This window comes from Ammospiza caudacuta, chromosome 23 (assembly GCF_027887145.1).
Source record: "Ammospiza caudacuta isolate bAmmCau1 chromosome 23, bAmmCau1.pri, whole genome shotgun sequence".
NCBI classification, from domain to species: Eukaryota; Metazoa; Chordata; class Aves; order Passeriformes; family Passerellidae; genus Ammospiza; species Ammospiza caudacuta.
The window spans coordinates 8003272-8023141 of record NC_080615.1 but is presented as its reverse complement, the minus strand read 5'-3'; the positions used below and the strand labels follow the sequence as shown (position 1 = coordinate 8023141).

Sequence of the window (19870 nt, the reverse complement as noted above, 5' to 3'; positions counted from 1 at the left end):
AGCTTTAGGGACAGGGCTGGCTGCTGGGGACAGGGCTGGGGAGCCAGCTTTGGGGACAGGGCTGGCTGCTGGGGACATTTGAGGAGAATCAGTTTTGGGGACAGGGCTGGCTGCTGGGGTCAGGGCTGGATAATCAATTTTTGGGACAGGGCTGGCTGCTGGGGTCAGGGCTGCAGAACCAGGTTTGCTCCTTCTCCCTGTGCTCACCTGCAGCATCCCAGCCAAGGCTCCGTGGGGCACTGGAGGGGCAGGAGCTCCCTGGAGCTGGGAGCCAGAGCCAGGAGGTGAGGGTGAGGTCCTCGGGGTGTGGAGGCCCGTGGGCTGCATCCCAGCAGCAGCAGAGGCAGCAGGAGGCTGGAGCCCTGCTGGGACAGGATCCCAGGGCGGGAGGTCACCGTTCCCCAAGGTGGGCATGGCTGCAGAGAGGGCAGGAGTTGCTGCTTTGGGAGTTGGAGAAGGTTTGGGTGTGGAGATCCACAGCTGGGTTAATGAGGATGAGCTCGGAGGAGGCTGTGGGGTCCCAGGCGAGGGAGGTTTCCCAGGTTTCTCTGTCACTGCCCAGGGAGCAGCATCTCCTCGGAGTGCCATTTCCTGGGAGCTCCTGCTGCTCTCTGGAAGCTGCTCGGTGCAGTTGAGAGGCAAAGAGAGGGGCTGCTGTCCATCGCTGGTGCCAGCTTGGGATGGAGATGGAAGGGATCCCTCAGGAGCTGGGGCTTCCATCCACAATGAAGAAGGGAGGGTGTGAGGAGCAGGCAGCTGGGCTGGGTGTTCTGAGCCGTCTGTGACAGCCGAGCTTGAGTTCCTGCCTGCGCTGCCCGTGGTTTCCTGCTGCAGAGGGGAGAGCTGGCTGCTTCTGGAGTAGTCTGAGCCCATCTGCCCTGGGGCTGGCTGGGCTGGGCTGGCAGAAGTTGTGGTTCCAGTATCTGAGCTCTGAGAGCTCCTCAGGCCAGCAGGTGCCACCCCTGCTGTGGGGTTGGGTTGGGATGGAGGGTTGGTGGCCATGGGCCCTTTCTCTGTGGGCAGTATTTCCATGGGCAGCATCCCTGTGGGCCCTTTCTCTGTGGGCAGCTCTCCGATGGGCAGCACTCCCGTGGGCAGCACTCCTGTGGGCCCTTTCTCTGTGGGCACCATTTCCATGGGCAGCACTCCTGTGGGCAGTGTTCCCATGGGCAGCACTCCTACGGGCATCATTCCTGTAGGCAGCACTCCCATGGGCCCTTTCCCTGTGGGCAGCATCTCTGTGGGCAGCATTTCCACGGGCAGCATTCCTGTGTTCCCTTTCCCCGTGGGCCCTTTTCCTGTGGGCAGCATGCCCATGGGCAGCATTCCTGTGGGCCCTTTCCTCGTGTTCCCTTCCCCCACGTTCCCTTTCCCCGTGGGCAGCGTTCCTGTGGGCAGCACTCCCATGGGCCCTTTCCCCATGGGCACCATTCCCGTGGGCCCTTCCCCCGTGTTCCCCTTCCCCGTGGGCAGCGTTCCCTCCCCTGCCCTTGCCAGGGCGATCCCAGCTCCTGGGGGAAATGCAGACGCTGCCATTTCTGTCCTTGGCGGGTGAAAATCGAGCGCTGGGCTCAGAGGAGAAGCTTTAGGGCTCGGCAGCTCGCTGTGCTCCACGGCAGCAGGGGAAGGGAGAGCCGTGAGCTGGGGAGAGTCCTGTGTGTCAAAGGGCTGGGGCAGCCCTGAGCTGGCACTGGGATGGCTGGGGCCAGCCCCAGGAGCAGCTCCTGCTTCTCCCTGCGGGGCTGTGGGGGGCTGTAACCCCTGTGTGGAGCTCCAGAAGCTTCCAGGAGATGAGAGTCCATGCTGGGCTTTGGGGGCTGCTGCGTGCAGCAGCTCAGCCCCTGCCAGGCTCCCGGGCAGCGGGGCTGTCCTGTTTGCAGCTTTCCCTGGCTGGGACACGGGCTCAGGGCTTGTTCCAGGGCTGGGAGCAGCTCCTGGGCTCTGGGACGTGCCCCCAGCCCAGTCCCCCTCAGTGATGGGCTCAGGGCTGGGCTGGGCTGCTCCAGCAGCGCTCAGGGCCAGCGCCCCACTGCCAGCACGGCCACTCCTGGAGGCACCTGGGGACACAGGACAGCCCTTGGGATCGGCTGGAGTCAGCCCTGAGCGGCTCCAGCAGCTCCTCAGCACAGCCTGCCAGTCCCATCCCAGTGCCAGTCCTAGTCCCAGTTCCATTGCCATTCTTGGTCCCATTCCCAGTCCCAGTCCCATTTGCATTCCCATTCCCAATCCCATTCCCAATTCCATTCAAATTTCCAGCCCCAATCCCATTCCCATTCCTGCTCCCATTCCCAGTCCCATATTCCCATTCCCAAACCCAGTTCCATTCCTATTTCCATTGCCAGCCCCATTCCCAATCCCATTCAAATTTCCAGCCCCAATCCCATTCCCATTCCCAGTCCCATTGCTATTCCCGTTCCCAATCCCAGTTCCATTCCCATTCCCAGCTGTAGCACCCTCCTCCTCTGCTGCTGCCATTCAGCACCACCTGAAGCACCCAAGGCTTGAAGCAGCCAGAGAGGAGCCCTTGATTTCCAGAGAGGACCCCCTAAGGCTGGCCCAGGACAGGCAGGAGAGCAGCGAGAGCAGAGGCAGAAAAGCAGCAAAGCAGCAAGAGCACAGCCAGAGAGGCAGAAAAGCAGACAAGCAGCAGTTCTGGAGAGCAGAACAAAGCCCAGCACTCACCAGACAGTTCCAGCAGTGCAGCTGCCAGCAGGACCAAGAGGGGGAATTTTTCCTGCATGCCCTGAGCCATGCCAGTGAGGAATGTCCCGGCTGGCAGCAGCTCCCTGGGCTCGCTGCTGCCTCCCAGCAGTGGGCAGGTGCTGCTCTGCAGGCCAGCAGAGGGCTGGGTCACTTTATAAGAGCTTAGGCCACACACCAACCAATAACCTGGTCCAGGAAAAAAAAACCCTGCACCAATTGGAATCAATGGGTTTGAACAAAAGAACAGAGCTGGGCAGGTTTGCATCCAAAAGGTGGCAAATGGGACTGTGAACAGCTGAGCAGCCCTGGGGGAGGATGTGGAGGGGTTTGGGTGCAGCCAGAGCAGGGAACAGAGCTGGGAGTGCCCCTGCCAGGCTCAGGGTCTGGGGGTGCCAACTTTGGAGAAAAGCAGGCTCAGGAGAGACCTCCTGGCTCTCTGCAGCTCCCCAGGAGGACATGGAGGGGAGGTGCTGAGTTCAAGCTGGGTATTAAGAGGCATTTTTTAGCCAAAAAGGGGGTAAAACACTGCAAGGGTTCCCTGGAGAGGGGATTTTGTACAATGCCCTGAACACACTCTGACTTCTGCTCAGCCCTGGAGCACTCAGGCAGCTGCACTGGGTGAAGCTGTGGGTCCTTTTTAACTGAACTATTCTAGAATTCCGATTTTTTTTTTTTTTGCCAGTTTGTGGCAATAAAAACATCCACAGGGATCAGGCTGGATCCCAGGGAGGAACAGAAACCACAGTGAAACCAGCACAGAACTCAAACCCTCCTGAGAGCCCAGGAAGAGCCCAGAGGCTTCCTGGGCACAATCACAGTTATATCCCTTTTTTTTTTAGCCATAAAGCCCCCACATAACTGTAAACACTCCCTGCAGGCAGCAAGCAGCCCCCAGCAGGAATCAGTGCCGGGCACACAAACCTGCAGCCAGGCTGAGAGAGGATCCTGACACTGCCCTGCCTGTGTGAGGGCACCGAACACCTGAGCAGGGGCAGATAAGGGCCCTAATGACAGCTGGGAACAACAGTACTCCCCATCCTTCAACAACACTCTCCACTATTCAACAATATTCCCCTTATTTAACAATATTCTCCATTATTTAACAACATTCTCCATTAGTCACCAATATTCTCCATTATTCAACAGTATTCACCATTATTCAACAACATTCTCCATTAGTCAACAATATTCTCTATTATTCAACAATATTTCCCATTATTTAACAACATTCTCCATTATTCAACAATATTCTCCATTACTCAGCAATATTCCCCATTATTTAACAATATTCTTCATTATTGAACAATATTCCCAATTATTCAGCACTATTCTCCATTATTGAACAATATTCTCATTATTTTGCAATATTCTCCATTATTCAACAACATTTACCATTATTTAACAATATTCTCATTATTGAACAATATTTTCCCCACTGTCCAGGCTGTGCCAGGGGTCCAGCAGGAGCTCCCTGACCCCAGTGCCAGCCCAGTGTTTCTCACAAGGGGAAGCTGATCCAGCTGCTCTCTCTCTCTCTCTGGAAAAAGCTGCTGGATAATTTGGGGGGACAAAGTTCCCCCCACAACTGACACCCCCAGGTGCCAAGGAGAGGACCCAAAGAGCCATTTTATACTCAAACTGGGCTGGCCTGTGCTTATTCTGCACAGAAATGTCATAAATTCTTCTGTTTTCTGTGTTCAAAACAAACAAACAAAAAAAGCTACGCTGTGTTAATGGCCATTTATTAAATTTATGCCAATTATTAAAGCAAAGGCAGCCTAATGCAAGGGGATATTTTGGTTGGTAGCTGAGATAATAAATTAACACCACCACTCCAAAAAGCCGCTGAAAAGCTGATGTGCTTTGAATTAATTTTATTAAAGCAAAGAAAACTCAGGAGCAGTGAATGGAGGGCACTGGGGAGGGCTCTGAGGAGCTCAGCTGCTCTGCACGTATTTCATGGAGGAGTTCAGGATGGCCAGGCCATTGAGCTTCCTCAGCTGGTGCATGTGCCTGCAGACACAACAGGGGGACAGCTGCTGACTAAAAATCAAAGTTTGAAACTCTCACTGCTCTGCCCAAGCTTGCAGGGGTGCTTAATGCTAGAAATAGTTCAATATGTTCAATATAAAATAGTCAACATTTTATATATTATATAAAATATAATTTATATATTTTATGTATTTATATAATTTATTCAATATAAGACAGAGTTTCTTAATAATAGTAATAGTAATAATAATAGTAATAATAATAATAACACATTATTAATTTAATGTTAACACATTAACATCCGAATTAATGCAGATACTCTTAATAAAGTTTCTAGGTTATTATTGCCCTCAGAATGGCACATAAATGACATTCTTCAAACAGGTTAATTTCAGATTAACAAAACTAAGAAAAGAAAGAGTTTCCCTTCTATCTCTGCTGTTTCAGACAAATCTTAGTGCTGATATTTTCTCTGCTGCTCATTTGGGATCTGCAGACTTGTAACAGCTCTATAGATCCCAAATGAGCAGCATTTCTTCCAGCACAGGTCAATGAATTCCCTGAGAGATGTGGGGACAGAACTGGCACGTCAGGAGCCCTAAAGGGATTTGGGGACAGACCACCGGGAGGGATTCTGGCTGGAGGAAGGAAATAGAATGCAGTCATTATAAAAAATAACCCAACAACTCTTGATTTGGCTTACCCTGGTTGCTTTCTCAGGGATAACAGAATAGGGAAATGAAAAACGTAACAGAATAATAACAACGGAATAACAGAAAAGGGAAATAAAACAAGGGGGTTCTGGGGCTTACCTCGGCTCAGCCACGCAGAGCCTGCCCAGGGCGATGGCCGAGTTCTGCTGCACGGAGCTCCTGGCAGCGTCACCCCCAGCGTGCCTGAGCAGCAGCTGCACCACCCCAGAGCCCAGCAGGGACGAGGCAGCCCCGGGCAGCAGCAGGCACTGGCTGAGGCAGAAAGCTGCATTGCCCACAGTCAGCTCATCCGCGGAGTGCAGCAGCCCCAGCAGCACCTGGAACCCTGAAAGGGGAGAAATCTGGGTTAGACACAGCCCCAGCTGCACCTGGAACCCTGAAAGGGGAGAAATCTGGGTTAGACACAGCCCCAGCTGCACCTGGAACCCTGAAAGGGGAGAAATCTCAGTCAGACACAGCCCCAGCAGCACCTGGAACCCTGAAAGGGGGAAATCTCAGTCAGACACAGCCCCAGCTGCACCTGGAACCCTGAAAGGGGAGAAATCTCAGTCAGACACAGCCCCAGCAGCACCTGGAACCCTGAAAGGGGAGAAATCTGGGTTAGACACAGCCCCAGCTGCACCTGGAACCCTGAAAGGGGAGAAATCTGGGTTAGACACAGCCCCAGCTGCACCTGGAACCCTGAAAGGGGAGAAATCTGGGTCAGACACAGCCAGAGCTGCACCTGGAACCCTGAAAGGGGGAAATCTGGGTCAGACACAGCCCCAGCTGCACCTGGAACCCTGAAAGGGGGAAATCTCAGTCAGACACAGGCAAAGCTGCACCTGGAACCCTGCAGGAGGGGAAATCTGGGTTAGACACAACCAGAGTTCTCCAGTTGTTCCCTGCTGGCTGCAGGGACTGACTCTGGTGCTGTTTGCCTGGAAAAGCTGGGGAATGAGGGCATTTCCTGGCAATTTCATCAGCCAGGAGCTGCCTCATCTCCACTTTCCAGAGATCTCTCTCACAGAGAGCTGAAGGTGCCACATCACAGAATCACAGAATCACAGAATAATGAGGTTGGAAGAGACCTCTAAGATCATCAAGTCCAAGCCATGCCCTAGCACCTCAACTACAGCACCAAGTGCCGTGTCCAGTGTTTGTTAAACACATCCAGAGATGGTGATTCCACCACCTCCCTGGGAAGAGCATTCCAGTACTTTATTATTAACTCCGTAAAGCTGAGATGCTGTTGTGGAGAGAGCAGCTGGAAAAGGGAACATACAAAAAGCTTCCTGTGCATCCAGAGCTACCACAGCTCACCTAGGAACTGCCCCTAAGGATGGCAGAGTTTTGGCTCCGACACCTGAGAGCAGCAGCAACATCTCAACCAGAATCCTGAGATTCAGGATCACTGAACATGGGCTGGATAGACCCAGCCACGAGAGGGAGAAACAGCCCCAAGCCCTGGAAATCAGGGGTTATTTTGATGGGATAATCGGGGGTTATATTAATAGGAAATCACAAGTTTCACTTACTTTTATCCCCCTTCAGCAGCTCTTCCTGAGCTCTCCTGCTGCTCTTGGTGCAGACAGAAAGGGTCTTTATGGCATAGCTGGATGTGAGCTGTCCCCCAGCCTGAGGGGGCAAACGCAGTGAGAAAATTAAAGAAGAATTAGAATTAAGAATTTTTAAAAATTTAAGGAGAAAGGAAAAAATAAATGAAAAAAATTAAAGAAAAAAATTAAAGAATAATTAGAATTAAGAACTAAAAAAAAATTAAGAACAATTAAAGAAAAAATTAAAGTAAAAATTAAACAAAAACATCAAAGAAGAATTAGAATTAAGAATTTTAAAAAAATGAAAATGAAGCCTGGGAGCACTGTGACAATGGCCAAGGATGCAGACACAGCCTCCAGAAAAAGGAGGATAAGGCCAGGGGGAGGTAGATTTGCTCAGGGGACACTGCAGGCAGGAATAAAGGAAGTTGGATTTACTTTCAAGAATTTGAGCATTTTCTTCACCACTCCTGCTCTCACCACCTCCTGCACCGCTGAGGGAGACGCAGGCAGGACACGGCTCAGCACTCCTGTGGCTCTCTGAACCACGGGGAAAGAGAAGCAAAACCAAACTGTTACTGCTCCAGGCAGCTTAATTGGTTTGTTCCTGCATGGTAAACTGAAATAATTAAAGTGCTGGAAGGAGAAATTCACAGGAATTAAGGAAATCCCAGGGTTGTGGGATCTAACAAAGAACAGCTTTAGGATGTGGCTTTTTTAGACACTGAGCACAGCAGAGCTTCAGCACAGGCAGAGCGGAACCCAAACTGAGTGCTCATTCAATAGAAAATAAAAATACAAACTCCTGGCAGAGAGCAGAGGCACGGAGAGAGGTAAAACAGCTCAGAAGGGACTGAGGGCCCCCATCTGCCCCTGCTGCAGGAGCTGCTCTCACCCCATCCCAGCTGCAATTCCCACACCAGAGCTGCAAAGGGAACTCTGAACACCCCAACTGCTCTGCCTGCTTTGCTTCTCCACTCACTTTTAACGGTTCCACACTGAAGTGCTTTCTAAGAACTTCTATTAAGCAAATTTCAAGGGAGCCTTGAAAACCTCTTGCATCAAACCATATAAAAATGAATATATAAGTGGTCTATTATTTCTTCATTGCTATTGGGAGTGTTTTAGGATTCAAAGCCTCCTGCACAGGGCAGAAGTTGGCTCTGAGGAGCTCAGGAGAGCCCCAAACCCAGCTTTTGTGGGTGACTTACTGTGACAATCCTTCCGTCCTGGTGGCTGAGCAGAGCCAGGCACCTGCCACTGATGGGCACAGCAAAGTCCTGGGAAACACAGGGGAAAATCAGGGGGAAAATGGGGAAAACTCAGGGGAAACACAGGGGAAAATCAGGGGGAAAATGGGGAAAACTCAGGGGAAAATCAGGGGAGAAATGGGGAAAACTCAGGGGAAACACAGGGGAAAATCAGGAGGAAATGGGGAAAACTCAGGGGAAAATCAGGGGAAAAATGGGGAAAACTCAGGGGAAACTCAGGGGAAAATCAGGAGGAAATGGAGAAAACTCAGGGGAAAATCAGGGGAAAAATGGGGAAAACTCAGGGGAAAATGGGGAAACAACACAGGGAAAACTCAGGGAAAAATACACAGGGAAAACGCATGGAAAGATAATCTGTGCACTTCAGACTGTTTTTTCCTCATGGCTGTTTATATATTGGAGGTGGTGGCAGAAGAGAAAATCCCTTTTTCACTTCTCAGCCTACTTAAATTATCACCCACCCTTAAAAACAACCTGCAACACTGTAATTTCTTTATTTGTTTTTAATTCCCAGGTGTTGCTTACCTGGATGGTGCCATTGGATTCCAGCAGCAGGTTCATCATCAGCCCCAGCAGTGCAAACACGCAGTGCTGGTACCCAGGGCTGGCATCGGGGCACCCAGCCTGGCACAGAGCAGCAAAATCAGTAAACTGTCTGAGCTGAACAATTTTAAACTAGAATTTTAAACTTTCTGTCCTGAAGAATTTTAAACAAGAATTTGAAACTTTCTGTGCAGAAGAACTTTAAACTTTCAGTGCTGAAGAATTTAAAACTAGAATTTTAAACCTTCTGTGCTGAAGAATTTGAAACTTTCTATGCTGAAGAATTTTAAACAAGAATTTTAAAGTAGAATTTTAAACTTTCTATGCTGAAGAATTTTAAACTAGAATTCCAAACTTTGTGTGCTGAAGAATTTTAAACTAGAGGTTTAAGCTTTGTGTGCTGAAGAATTTGAAACTCTCTGTGCTGTAGAACTTTAAACTAGAATTTCAAACTCTCTGTGCTGAAGAATTTTAATTTAGAATTTGAAACTCTCTGTGTTGGAGAGCACAGGGCCACAAGTAAATCCTTCATCTGACCTGAGGCTGTAGACAAAGCTCCCAGCAGGACGGGACCATGTGAAGGGGCACAGCTGAGGGGGGCAGCTCTGAGACCCCCCCAAATCCCATTTAGAGGGCTGGGAGGGGAGCAGACAGACAGACAGACAGACAGACAGACAGGGGAGGGCTGGGAACTTCCCTTACCAGCAGCTCCAGGCCGGCCTGCCAGCACTCCCTGCTCTGAGCCAGCTGTGCCCGCAGCCCAACATCTGCACAGAGCCTGCCCAGCGCGGCCAGGGCACGGGCCAGGGCTGCCCAGGGCACCTGCCTGGCACTCACCTGCCTGGCACTCACCTGCCTGGCACACACCTGTGAACACAGCAAGGCAAGGGAAATCAGCACAAACCAGCAAACAGCACATCTGGGTGTGTGCGCCACCCCCCTGGCACTCCAGGGCTGCCCAGGGCACCTGCCTGGCACACACCTGCCTGGCACACACCTGCCTGGCACACACCTGTGAACACAGCAATTCAGGAATCACAGCGATTACAGGAAAATCAACAACAACAACAAATCAGTCAACAAACCAGCAGACAGCACATCTGGGTGTGCCACCCCCGTGGCACTCCAGGAGCTTTCTGGTCCACCCCAGCTGGCCAAAGTTTGGGGATCTCCCTCATTTTCACTTTATCTTCAAGGCAGAATGAGCCCCAAAAAGCACTGTGTGTGTGCCACCTCTCTGGTCATGGGGAATGGCACTCCAGGAGTTCTCTGCTCAACCCCAGGTGCCCAAAGTTTGCAGATTTCCCTCATTTTCACTTTGTCTTCAAGGCAAAATAAACACAAACCACCAGCAAAGAGCACTGGGTGTGTGTGTGCCACCCCTGAGGCACTCCAGGCGCTCTCTGGTAAACCCCAGCTTCCCAAAGTTTGCAGATTCTCCTCATTTTCACTTTATCTTCAAGGCAGAATCAGCCCCAAACATCACATCTGGGTGTGCCACCCCCCTGGCACTCCAGGTGCTCCCTGATAAACCCCAGCTGCCCAAGGTGTCACAGTCATATTTTCTGGAAAATTCCCTTTGCCCAGGATACACGAAAATAAACTGGAAATCCAAAACCAGATCTTCCCTACCAGCAGCTGTGTGAATAAAGGTGAAACAGCCGTGGAGAACGTGGCCCGACACTGGGCTTGGAACCTGTTGGGGGATAAAAAACCCAAAGTTTTAGTCACAAATCACAGCTAAAAGCAAGAGAAGAGCAATGGAAACCTCACAGCAGAGGTGGCCAACAGGCTGTCCCTGGCTCATTTCACACAGCTCACAGCACAGCTTCAGAGAAATGAATGAGGAATTGAAATAAATTACCTTTCCTCCCCACTTAAGTCAGACAGGATGTTCATGGCACTCTCAGCCCTTGCATCAGTGCACTTGACAAATGCCATCAAAATCTGCAGCCATCTGGTGTTAGTATAAAAAAATAACCAAAAATTGGTGTCAGCCTTGGTTTAATCATTAAAGATCAAAATTCTGTTTTTTAGGTTGTTGGTATTTGGAGCCACAGTTAAATCTGCGTTCTTTGAGCACCCTCTGAGATGTGGCTCATTCCTTTCACCTTCCTCCCCAGGAAAATGGAGAATAACCATCCATTATTAGTCCAAAGCAGTAAATGGACATTTCCCAGGGGGAGGAAGCAGCAGGACAAGGGACAAAGGCAATGGGGTTTCCTCCCCACCCACTGAGCCACGGCAACACTAAATAACCCCAATTATTAAATGAGGAGAGATTCTCAGCTGCAACCCAGGAGATTTTACAGGCACAGGGTGAGCTCTGCCTGAGTGCCACAGGGGTTTGGAGGAGGGGACTCCAAATTACAGGAATTCATTTAAAATCCTTTATTTCAGCCATCAGAACTTCCTGCAGCTCCACTCCACACATCCAACTCCCGCTTCTGCCATTCCTGGCCTCAAAGGGCAGAAGCCTCAGTGCCACTGCGTCCCCTCAGGAATTCACAGAATGACCAGAATTCACAGAATGACCTGGTTGGGAGAGACCTCAAAGAGCATCAAGTCCAACCCAGCCCCAACAAAACTTCAACTCAACTCTGGCACCCAGAGCCACATCCAGGCTTTGTTAAACACATCGGGGATGGTGACTCCACCACTCCCAGTTCCTGGGCATTCCCCAGATTCCCTGAAATTCACAGAAGTCACAGAATTCAGAGAATTCACAAAATGACCAGGTTGGAAGAGACCTCCAAGACCATCAAGTCCAACCCATGCCTAGCACCTCAGCTAAACCCTGGCACCCAGTGCCACATCCAGGCTTTGTTAAACACACCCAGGGATGGTGACTCCACCACCTCCCTGGGCAGAACATTCCAGAATTTATCACCTTTCTGTAAAAACCTTTTCCTTGCTATCCAGCCTGTATTTCCCTTGGCACAGCTCGAGGCTGTGTGCTCTGGCTCTGTCAGTGCCTGCAGACAGAGCCCAGCTTTGAGGGGCTGCAGAGCGCTGAGGGCACCCCGAGTCCCCCTTCCCCTGAGCCCTGCCGGGACCTTTCCCTGCTGTCTCACCTGCTCAGGTCCTGCCTGCCCAGCAGCCTGCGGCCGCCCTCGTGCTCAGAGCAGAGGGAGATCAGGGCCAGGGTCTCCCTCTGGATCTGGGCAGTGCCACGGGAGAGCAGCTCTGGCAGCTGGGCACCCACCTCGGCCTGGGCCAGCAGCACACGCTGGTTCTCCTCTGGAAAGGAACAGAAAATCTCTTCAATGTCACTCATTGGCTTCCTCATTTCATTTATTTTTTTTTTTTTCAGCATGAATATTTTATTTAAACAGCTGAACCCCCCAAGTCAACACAATATTCTGCATTTCCCCTTTACTGTTGCAGACGTCTTTTCATGTAAAATCCTTCCCTTAGGATTTTTTCTTCCTGAGAAGCTGAGAGGCCTCAGGGACAAAATGTAAGCAATGATTGTCTGCTGCTGTGGAATGCAACAGGTAGATTTTTGATTAGCCTATCTCAGATGTTTATAATTAATGGCCAATCAAGGCCCAGCTGTCTCCGAGACAGCTGCCTTCTGTTATCATTCTTTCTTTTCTATTCTTAGCTTAGCTAAGCTTCTGAGAACCTTTTCTTCTATTCTTTTAGTATAGTTTTAATGTAATATATATCATTAAATAATAAATCAAGCCTTCTGAAACATGGAGTCAGATCTACGTCCTTCCCTCATCCTAAGCCCCCTGTGACCACAGTCACACTTTACCACCCACCCCAGCCCATTTCTCACCCTAAAAACAGAGGCAGGTACCTGCCCAAGCTCTATTGATTGATAATTCTAAATAAATTCAGCTTTCTCTCCTGTAAAACTCTGCTTTTTGCAGGTGTAACTGCTTAAAACAGAGAAAATTGTGCAAGGGGTATTATATCTCAGGAGCAGCAAAAATCACAGGGGATTTACTTCCCACCCCTTGTGTGGATTGGAAATGTTCATAGTGGAAATTCCATCCCGCACCCAACACCTCCTCTGACCTGCAAAATTTGGGTTCCAACCGCTCCTGGATGGATGCAGGTGCTGTGGGAGAGGGGTGGCCATGCCCAGCCCCAGCCCAGAAATGCCAAATGAATCTCTCATTAATTAACAGGGATCGGGGGATGCCAGGGCTTTACCATTGCCAGCACAGGCAGCTTGCCACAGGAGCAGAAGGGAAACGCAGAGCTCCTCCTCAGCAGGGCTTTTGCTCTCTGCACAGAAGGCCCTGGATGAGAAAAGTCAGCTTTGAACAGAGCAAAGGGTGGCTCAAACCATGTGGAATATCCAGGGAATGGGAATTTGGATGTGCTGCACCCCTCAGGTCTGTCTGCAGCCACCACCCAAAATACGGATGGACTAAAACACCCAAAATATGGAACCTAAAAAGGGCCAGGGGATCCTGGTGCCCAGGCCCAGCTCCAGAGGCTGCAGCCAGAGCCTTCAGCTGCTCTTTCCCACTCAGATTTTCCTACAGAGCTGCTCTCAGCACCAGGGATAGGATAACTGCCCAGACAAACAGACACAAACAGCAAGCCAGGGATTCTCCTCCTGCATCTGAGGCAGCCCTGTCTGTGCCACGGTCAGGCACAAGTGCCTCCATTCACCCACTGAAATCTGGCATTCCACCCTCCTCTGATCAGTCCATCTGCATCCCAAGGGCTGATTCTGTCTCTTGAAAACAATATTGCATTTCCCCGGGCTGGAGCAGCCCTGGGAGAGCTCTCACCCTCTGACAGCCTCGCTGCTCAGGATACTGAAGCCATTGTTTGTCCTGAAGAACGTCTGCCCAGAGCCTGCAAGAGCACACACAAGCTCAGCTGGGCCACAGCCAGGCAGGCTCCTGCTCTTCCTGGGCAGTGCTAAAAGAAAAGGTCACTGCAGCAGCAGCAGCTCTGGGGAAAAACATCCTGGGGAATGGGGGAAAATTCAGCAGGGAGTGAAGGAGGAGTGGTTCTGAAGCTGGAAATTGCTCTGGTTCATGCCTGGTGCTGTTGGGGTCAAGTGAAAGAATTATTATATTATATTATATTATATTATATTATATTGGGAGGCTGAAACAAAATTGGCTTTGTAACTCAATGGGCTTTAACAGAGAATTACAAATATCTACAAATTACAAATATTACAAATGAAAAATATTACAAATGTTTATGAATTACAAATATTTATACACAAATGAGACCCCAGTCCCCAAGGACTCTCATCAGCTCAGCTACAGCATCAGTCTGATGCTAAAAAATGCTGTGAACACCTACTGGCCACACTGAAATACCCACTGTGCCAGTTTTGTGTTTGAAATGCAGGAACAGTTACTGGGATCCTTTAAAACGTGCTGCCCTGCTCTCCTCGGCCTGGGTTACACCTCCCAGAATTAACGATTAACAAAATGAACATTTTTCAGCAAACTCACGGGCGGTGACAGCTCCTGCCAGCAGGCTGATGGCCCCTGTGTAGTAGGGCAGGTCGTGGCCAGGGCTGGTGATGCTCTGCAGCAGCTCCTGGATGGACAGAGCAGCCACACTGCCAGCCTGGAGCTCCCTCTGTGCCCTCTGCTCCTCCCTCAGCCTCTGCTCCTCCAGCCTGGCCTCCTCCACGCACTCTGCCAGCGTCATACCATATCATATCACATTCCATAATATTATATTCTATTACATTCTATCGTATGATAAATTAAATATTATATCATTACATACAATACGTATTTCTATATAGAAATATATAATATAATATAATATAATATAATATAATATAATATAATATAATACAATACAATATAATACAATATAAATACATTACATTTTAATGTAATGTAATATAATGTTATATTATATTATATATTTATATATAAATATATGTAGTATATATAATTATATATTATATAATACATAATATGATATAATGTTATATTATATTACATTACATTACATTACCTTATATTACATTACATTACGTTACATTACATTACATTATATTATGTTATGTTATGTTATGTTATGTTATATTATATTATATTATATTATATTATATTATATTATATTATATTATATTATATTACATTACATTGCAATGATATACTAAAACTACACTAAAGAAAAAGAAAGGAGACATCAGAAAGCCAGGCAGGAATTATAATAAAAACCCATGACTGACCAGAGAGTCTGACACACCTGGGCTGGGATTTGTCATTAATTAAAAACAATTCAAATGTTTTGTAAACAATTCTCCAAATCCCATTTCAGAGGAGCAAAACAGGGAGAAGCTGAAGCTTCCCAGGAGAAGAAATCCTGGCCAAGGGATTTTTCATAAAATATCACAGTGGCAGGAGGTCACAGGGAAACCAAGTGTGCAGGGAAATCCTGCTCCCTCTTCAGCAGAAAACAATGGTGAAATGAATATTTCTCACCTTTAAAGAGGTTTTCCTTCTGGGGATCAATCTGCAGCATCTTCTCATAGCACTGCCTGCACTGCAGGGAGAAAAAAGTGTTCTCAGTTCCAGCTGGAAACAGGAATGAATGATTTCCCAGTCACATCCCAAAGGAATCAGTGATATCAATGATTTCATCCCAGTCACATCCCAAAGGAATCAGTGATATCAATGATTTCATCCCAGTCACATCCCAAAGGAATCAGTGATATCAATGATTTCATCCCAGTCACATCCCAAAGGGCCACAGTCCTTAATAAATGTGGAAAATAAAATTTATGGGGACACAGACGTCAAAACTCAAAAAAGTCAGATATTCTCAGTCCCTACATCTGCCTGCTGTTGCAAACTCAGAGGGAATTTTCCAGTAAATCCCAAGGAGCAAAAAATCAGAGTTCCAGTAGAAAACAGAAACTGAGGCATGAAACTTTCCCTCTCCCTTTCCCCCAAATCAGAGCAAACCATGACCCCAAAATTCCCCCAGCTTACCTCAGAGAAGTGCTGCAGGGCCAGGTGAGCCTTCCCCATGAGGAAATAGGCTTTAAGGCAGTTCTTATTGCACTGGAGTAAACCAGAAATCATTACGAGTTGTCTTTTGAACATTTCAGACTTTCAGTATTTTATTCCAGCATTCTGATTAATTATTATTTATTAATTATTAAGATTATGATTATTAGTAGAGCTGCCCAAAGCAAAGATTAGGGTGTTTGTACCATTTATTAGTGGTGGCTAATGTTTTAATGCTGAATTAATGCCCCCAGGGACCCAAAAATACAGACTTGAGGTGAGGGTGGAAAGCAGGGTTTCCAAACTGTGAATATTTTCCTGTTCATTTGAGTAAAAAATATGGATTTCTGTAAATAATGCTGATTTTAGGGGTCTTTTCCACTTGGCAATTGTGGAATTACCTTTAATGCCCACTCACAGTCACTGATGGCTTTCTCATACTCATGGAGCTTCAGGTAGGCCTGAAAGAAATAAAAAAAAGTCCAGGCAGAAGAACTGGAATCCTTCAAACAATTTCTGCTCGCTGTTGCACAAACACTGGCTGATTAAAAAGAATAAAACGAGGCTGCTAATTGGCCTGGCCATTGATTTGCAGGGTAATTTCCATTCTTAACTTGTCTGCTATCTCCCTGGATATTCTAATTTAGAATCAATTGAATGGAATTCTAAATTACACACAAACACACAGAGTGTGCAAGGCAAACAGAGACTGCAAGGCAAATATTTCACTCTGCAGTTATAGAAGGGATTCCTGGAAAAGCACTATTGTATATAATATAATATAATATAATATAATATAATATAATATAATATAATACAATATATACTATATATAATATGTAATAGCTAATATATTACATATAATATATAATACATAATATGCAATATATAATAATATATAATGTATAATATATAATATGTAATATATAATATATAATATATAATATATAATATATAATATGTAATATGTAATATATAATATATAATATATAATATATAATATATAATATATAATATATAATATATAATATGTAATATGTAATATATAATATATAATATATAATATATAAATATATAATATATAGTATATAGTATATAGTATATAGTATATAGTATATAACATATATTATACATTATATTATATTACATTATATATTATATATTATATTACATTATATATTATATTACATTATATATTATATATTATATATTATATATTATATATTATATATAGTATAATGGTAATATATACAGCTATTATATAGAATATAAATAATATTTATTTTATTTTATTTTTTTATAATAATAAAAATTCAGAGTATTTGAATCAAACTGGGAATTGAGATGATCTTCCCCACCTGCTGTGCAGGAGCAGGGGTTCACTACCTCCAAGGGGTGTAACAGAACCATGTTTTGGGTTTTTACCCTGGCACAGCCCCACAAAACCCAGCCACAAGTGGCTCCTGCCCTGGCACTGACCTGGGCCCTGTTAGTGTAGAGCTCCTGCTTGTCCCTCAGCTTCTCCAGCCCCTCTGAGTACCTCTGGATGGCCAGGGCAAAGTCTCCTGCCCTGAAGGCTTCGTTGCCCTGCTCCTTCAGGGCTGAGAGCAGCACAGTGCATTGAGAACAGCAACAATGTCCACCAATATCTCATTTATTTCATCCCCCAGTGGGACTGAGCAGGCAGAGCCAGGCTCTCCTGCTGGGACAGCCCCAGGGTTCCAGCCCAGCCATTATTTCCAGTATTTCCAATATTTCCATTATTTCCATTATTTCCATTATTTCCATTATTTCCATTATTTCCATTATTTCCAGTATTTCCAGTATTTCCAATATTTCCATTATTTCCCTGCAACCATTCCCCTTCCAGAGGAAACCTGAGCGTTCCCCTCCCTCCATCTCTAACCAGCACCATCACCAGGAGATCGTGCCCCGGGGTTCCAGCCCAGCCATTATTTCCATTATTTCCATTATTTCCATTATTTCCATTATTTCCATGATTATTTCCATTCTTTCCATTATTCCCCTACAACCATTCCCCTTCCAGAGGGAGAACTGAGCGCTCCCCTCCCCTCCCTCCATCCCAAACCACCTCCACCACCTGATAGCGTGCAGAGCACCAGGAGCAGCAGCTCTGAGGAGCCCTGAGCCTGTCCCAGGGCTCAGACAAGCCCAGCCGTGCCTCCCCCAGCCCCTGGCAGGCATTTCTGGGGCTGCTCTCAGCAGTCACCGTTTGCCAGCTTCTCATTCCTCCTCCTCCTCTGGGCTCGTTCCTTGGCATCCTTCTCCAAAGCTGCCAGGAAGCCATCTTCCAAACAGCAGGGTTGGTGACATTTTAGAGGGGGAAAAAAAAGCGCAAGCTTCATTAAAACAGCGTAAAAACAATAATTCCCAGGGTGCTTGTGAGTAATTTCTTAATAAAAGCCAACACCAAGGGGCCGTTCCAGCAGTTAAAGTGGAAGTGGCTGACGAGCTGTCACAGACGAGGATGATGCCAGCCCTGAGGAGCTGAGCACCTGCCTTGCTCCTCTCCAGGCCAAACAAACAGGTTTGCTTCAAAATTCACAATAAAAAGTGTAAAGAGATGAGGAGCCAGAAGAGAACAAGGCTCCCACCTGTGTAAAACACAGCCACGGTGCTGAGACCTTGAGTGTGCCCCTGGAGCTGACTGAATTTTGGCTACAGATGCAGGAAAAGGGCTGGAATCAGCTCTTGCATGAGCTCCATCCCTGCTAAAACTGGTTTTACAGCTTGGTTTTATTTAGAGAGGAGCAGTGTCCTACCTGCATCTGCTGCCTGCACCCTCGGCGTGCCCTGGAAGAACAGAAACAGGAATTAAATGGTTTGGGAAAAGCCACAAATGGCTTGGGAAAGCCAGAAATTGTTTGGGAAAAGCCAGATATGGTTTGGGAAAAGCCGCAGCAGCACAGGGACACTTGGCTGGGCTGCACAGAGCCACAGCAGCATCAGGAATGTCTGTGTGCACCTGAAATCCCCAGCCTGACACACAGCAGGAGCACCAATTTGATATTTAATCAAAAAATGGTAAAGATTCGATAAATTCTGGCATTTCTGGGAAGTTCCCATCTGTGTGTTCAACCTGGACTGAGCCCAGCTTTAATTTCAGAGGGAAAAGCCCTTACAGAAGGGTTGATGAGCGTTCTGTTCACCGTGGTCCTGCACTCCTCCTCCTCCTCCTCCTCCTCCTCCTCCCTGCCGGCCCCTTGCTCTCGGAGCCTTTTCTCTGTCTCAGCGATGGCTTTTTCCTGCTCTGCCGAGTCCGGGGACTTCAGCCCTTGCAGCAAATTGGCTAAAAAATCACAGAAAAACCCCAAATAAAATATAGATACACACAGGACTTCAAACGTGGAAGGACCAGGAGTTCAGGTGGCTTTGAAGGCAGTGCTGAGCAGGACGGCTTTTACCATAAACCCAAAGAATCCCTGAGTGGTTTGGGGTGGAAAAGACCCCAAAACCCACCCAGTCCCATGGGCAGGGACCTCTCCCATAGACCGGGACGCTCCAGCGTGGCCTTGGGCACTCTGAATAAACAAAAACTTTCCCCGGGCGGATTTTGTGTCACTTTCAGGATCCACCTGCAGTTTCTGCAAACATTAATGAAATCCACAGAAGCCAGCGGCTCTCAGCATCCCGAATAAAGGCGGGAGCCGCTCCGAGCCTCCGGCAAACACCGAACAAACCGAACCGACCGGGGCACAGCGGGATTTGCCCCTTTCCCACCGATGTTCTGCCTTCCTTGGCCCCGCTCCTCCCCTTCCCTGGCTGTCCCCGCGCTGTCCCCGCGATGTCCCCGCGCTGTCCCCGCGCCCCTCCGGTCACTCACTGACATCGTCCACGCGGCGCAGGAAGCGCTGGAAATCCGCCTCGGTGTCCTTGTCACGCAGCATGGCCGGGGGACACCGGGGGGACAGAGAGGGGACAGAGAGGGGACAGAGAGGGGACGCAGAAGGGACACAGACGGGACAAGAGGGGTGACCGAGGGGACACAGAGAGGACACAATGAGACACAGATGGGACACAGAGAAGACACCGAGGAGACACCGAGGGGACACAGAAGGGACACAGAGGGGACACAAACAGGACACCGGAGGACACCGAGGGGCAGCGGGAGCCGCCGGGGCCGGGCT

General features: G+C 48.0%; 1 protein-coding gene across 1 annotated transcript; it reads right to left on the bottom strand.

Moving 5' to 3' along the window:
- Positions 1 to 4640: 4640 nt before the first annotated feature.
- On the bottom strand, positions 4641 to 19630 carry TTC12 (tetratricopeptide repeat domain 12). Its single transcript, XM_058819188.1, has 20 exons — positions 19567 to 19630; positions 18823 to 19032; positions 17953 to 18030; positions 17202 to 17323; positions 16124 to 16183; positions 15705 to 15776; positions 15195 to 15255; positions 14202 to 14390; positions 13518 to 13584; positions 12928 to 13016; positions 11835 to 12000; positions 10625 to 10717; positions 10393 to 10456; positions 9463 to 9597; positions 8743 to 8841; positions 8158 to 8226; positions 7385 to 7486; positions 6926 to 7025; positions 5508 to 5733; positions 4641 to 4716 (listed from the first exon to the last, which is right to left on the bottom strand). Exons 1-20 carry the CDS (start codon positions 19628 to 19630, stop codon positions 4641 to 4643), a joined length of 2142 nt encoding a protein of 713 aa, XP_058675171.1.
- Positions 19631 to 19870: the final 240 nt, after the last annotated feature.

Coding starts and splice junctions, on each gene's coding strand:
- TTC12 (XM_058819188.1), bottom strand. CDS start 19,630: ATGCTGCGTGACAAGGACACCGAGGCGGATTTCCAGCGCTTCCTGCGC. Junction 14,391..15,194: donor GAAGGAAAACCTCTTTAAAG/GTGAGAAATATT, acceptor TGACGCTGGCAG/AGTGCGTGGAGGAGGCCAGG. Junction 8,227..8,742: donor AATCCAATGGCACCATCCAG/GTAAGCAACACC, acceptor TGTGTTTCCCAG/GACTTTGCTGTGCCCATCAG.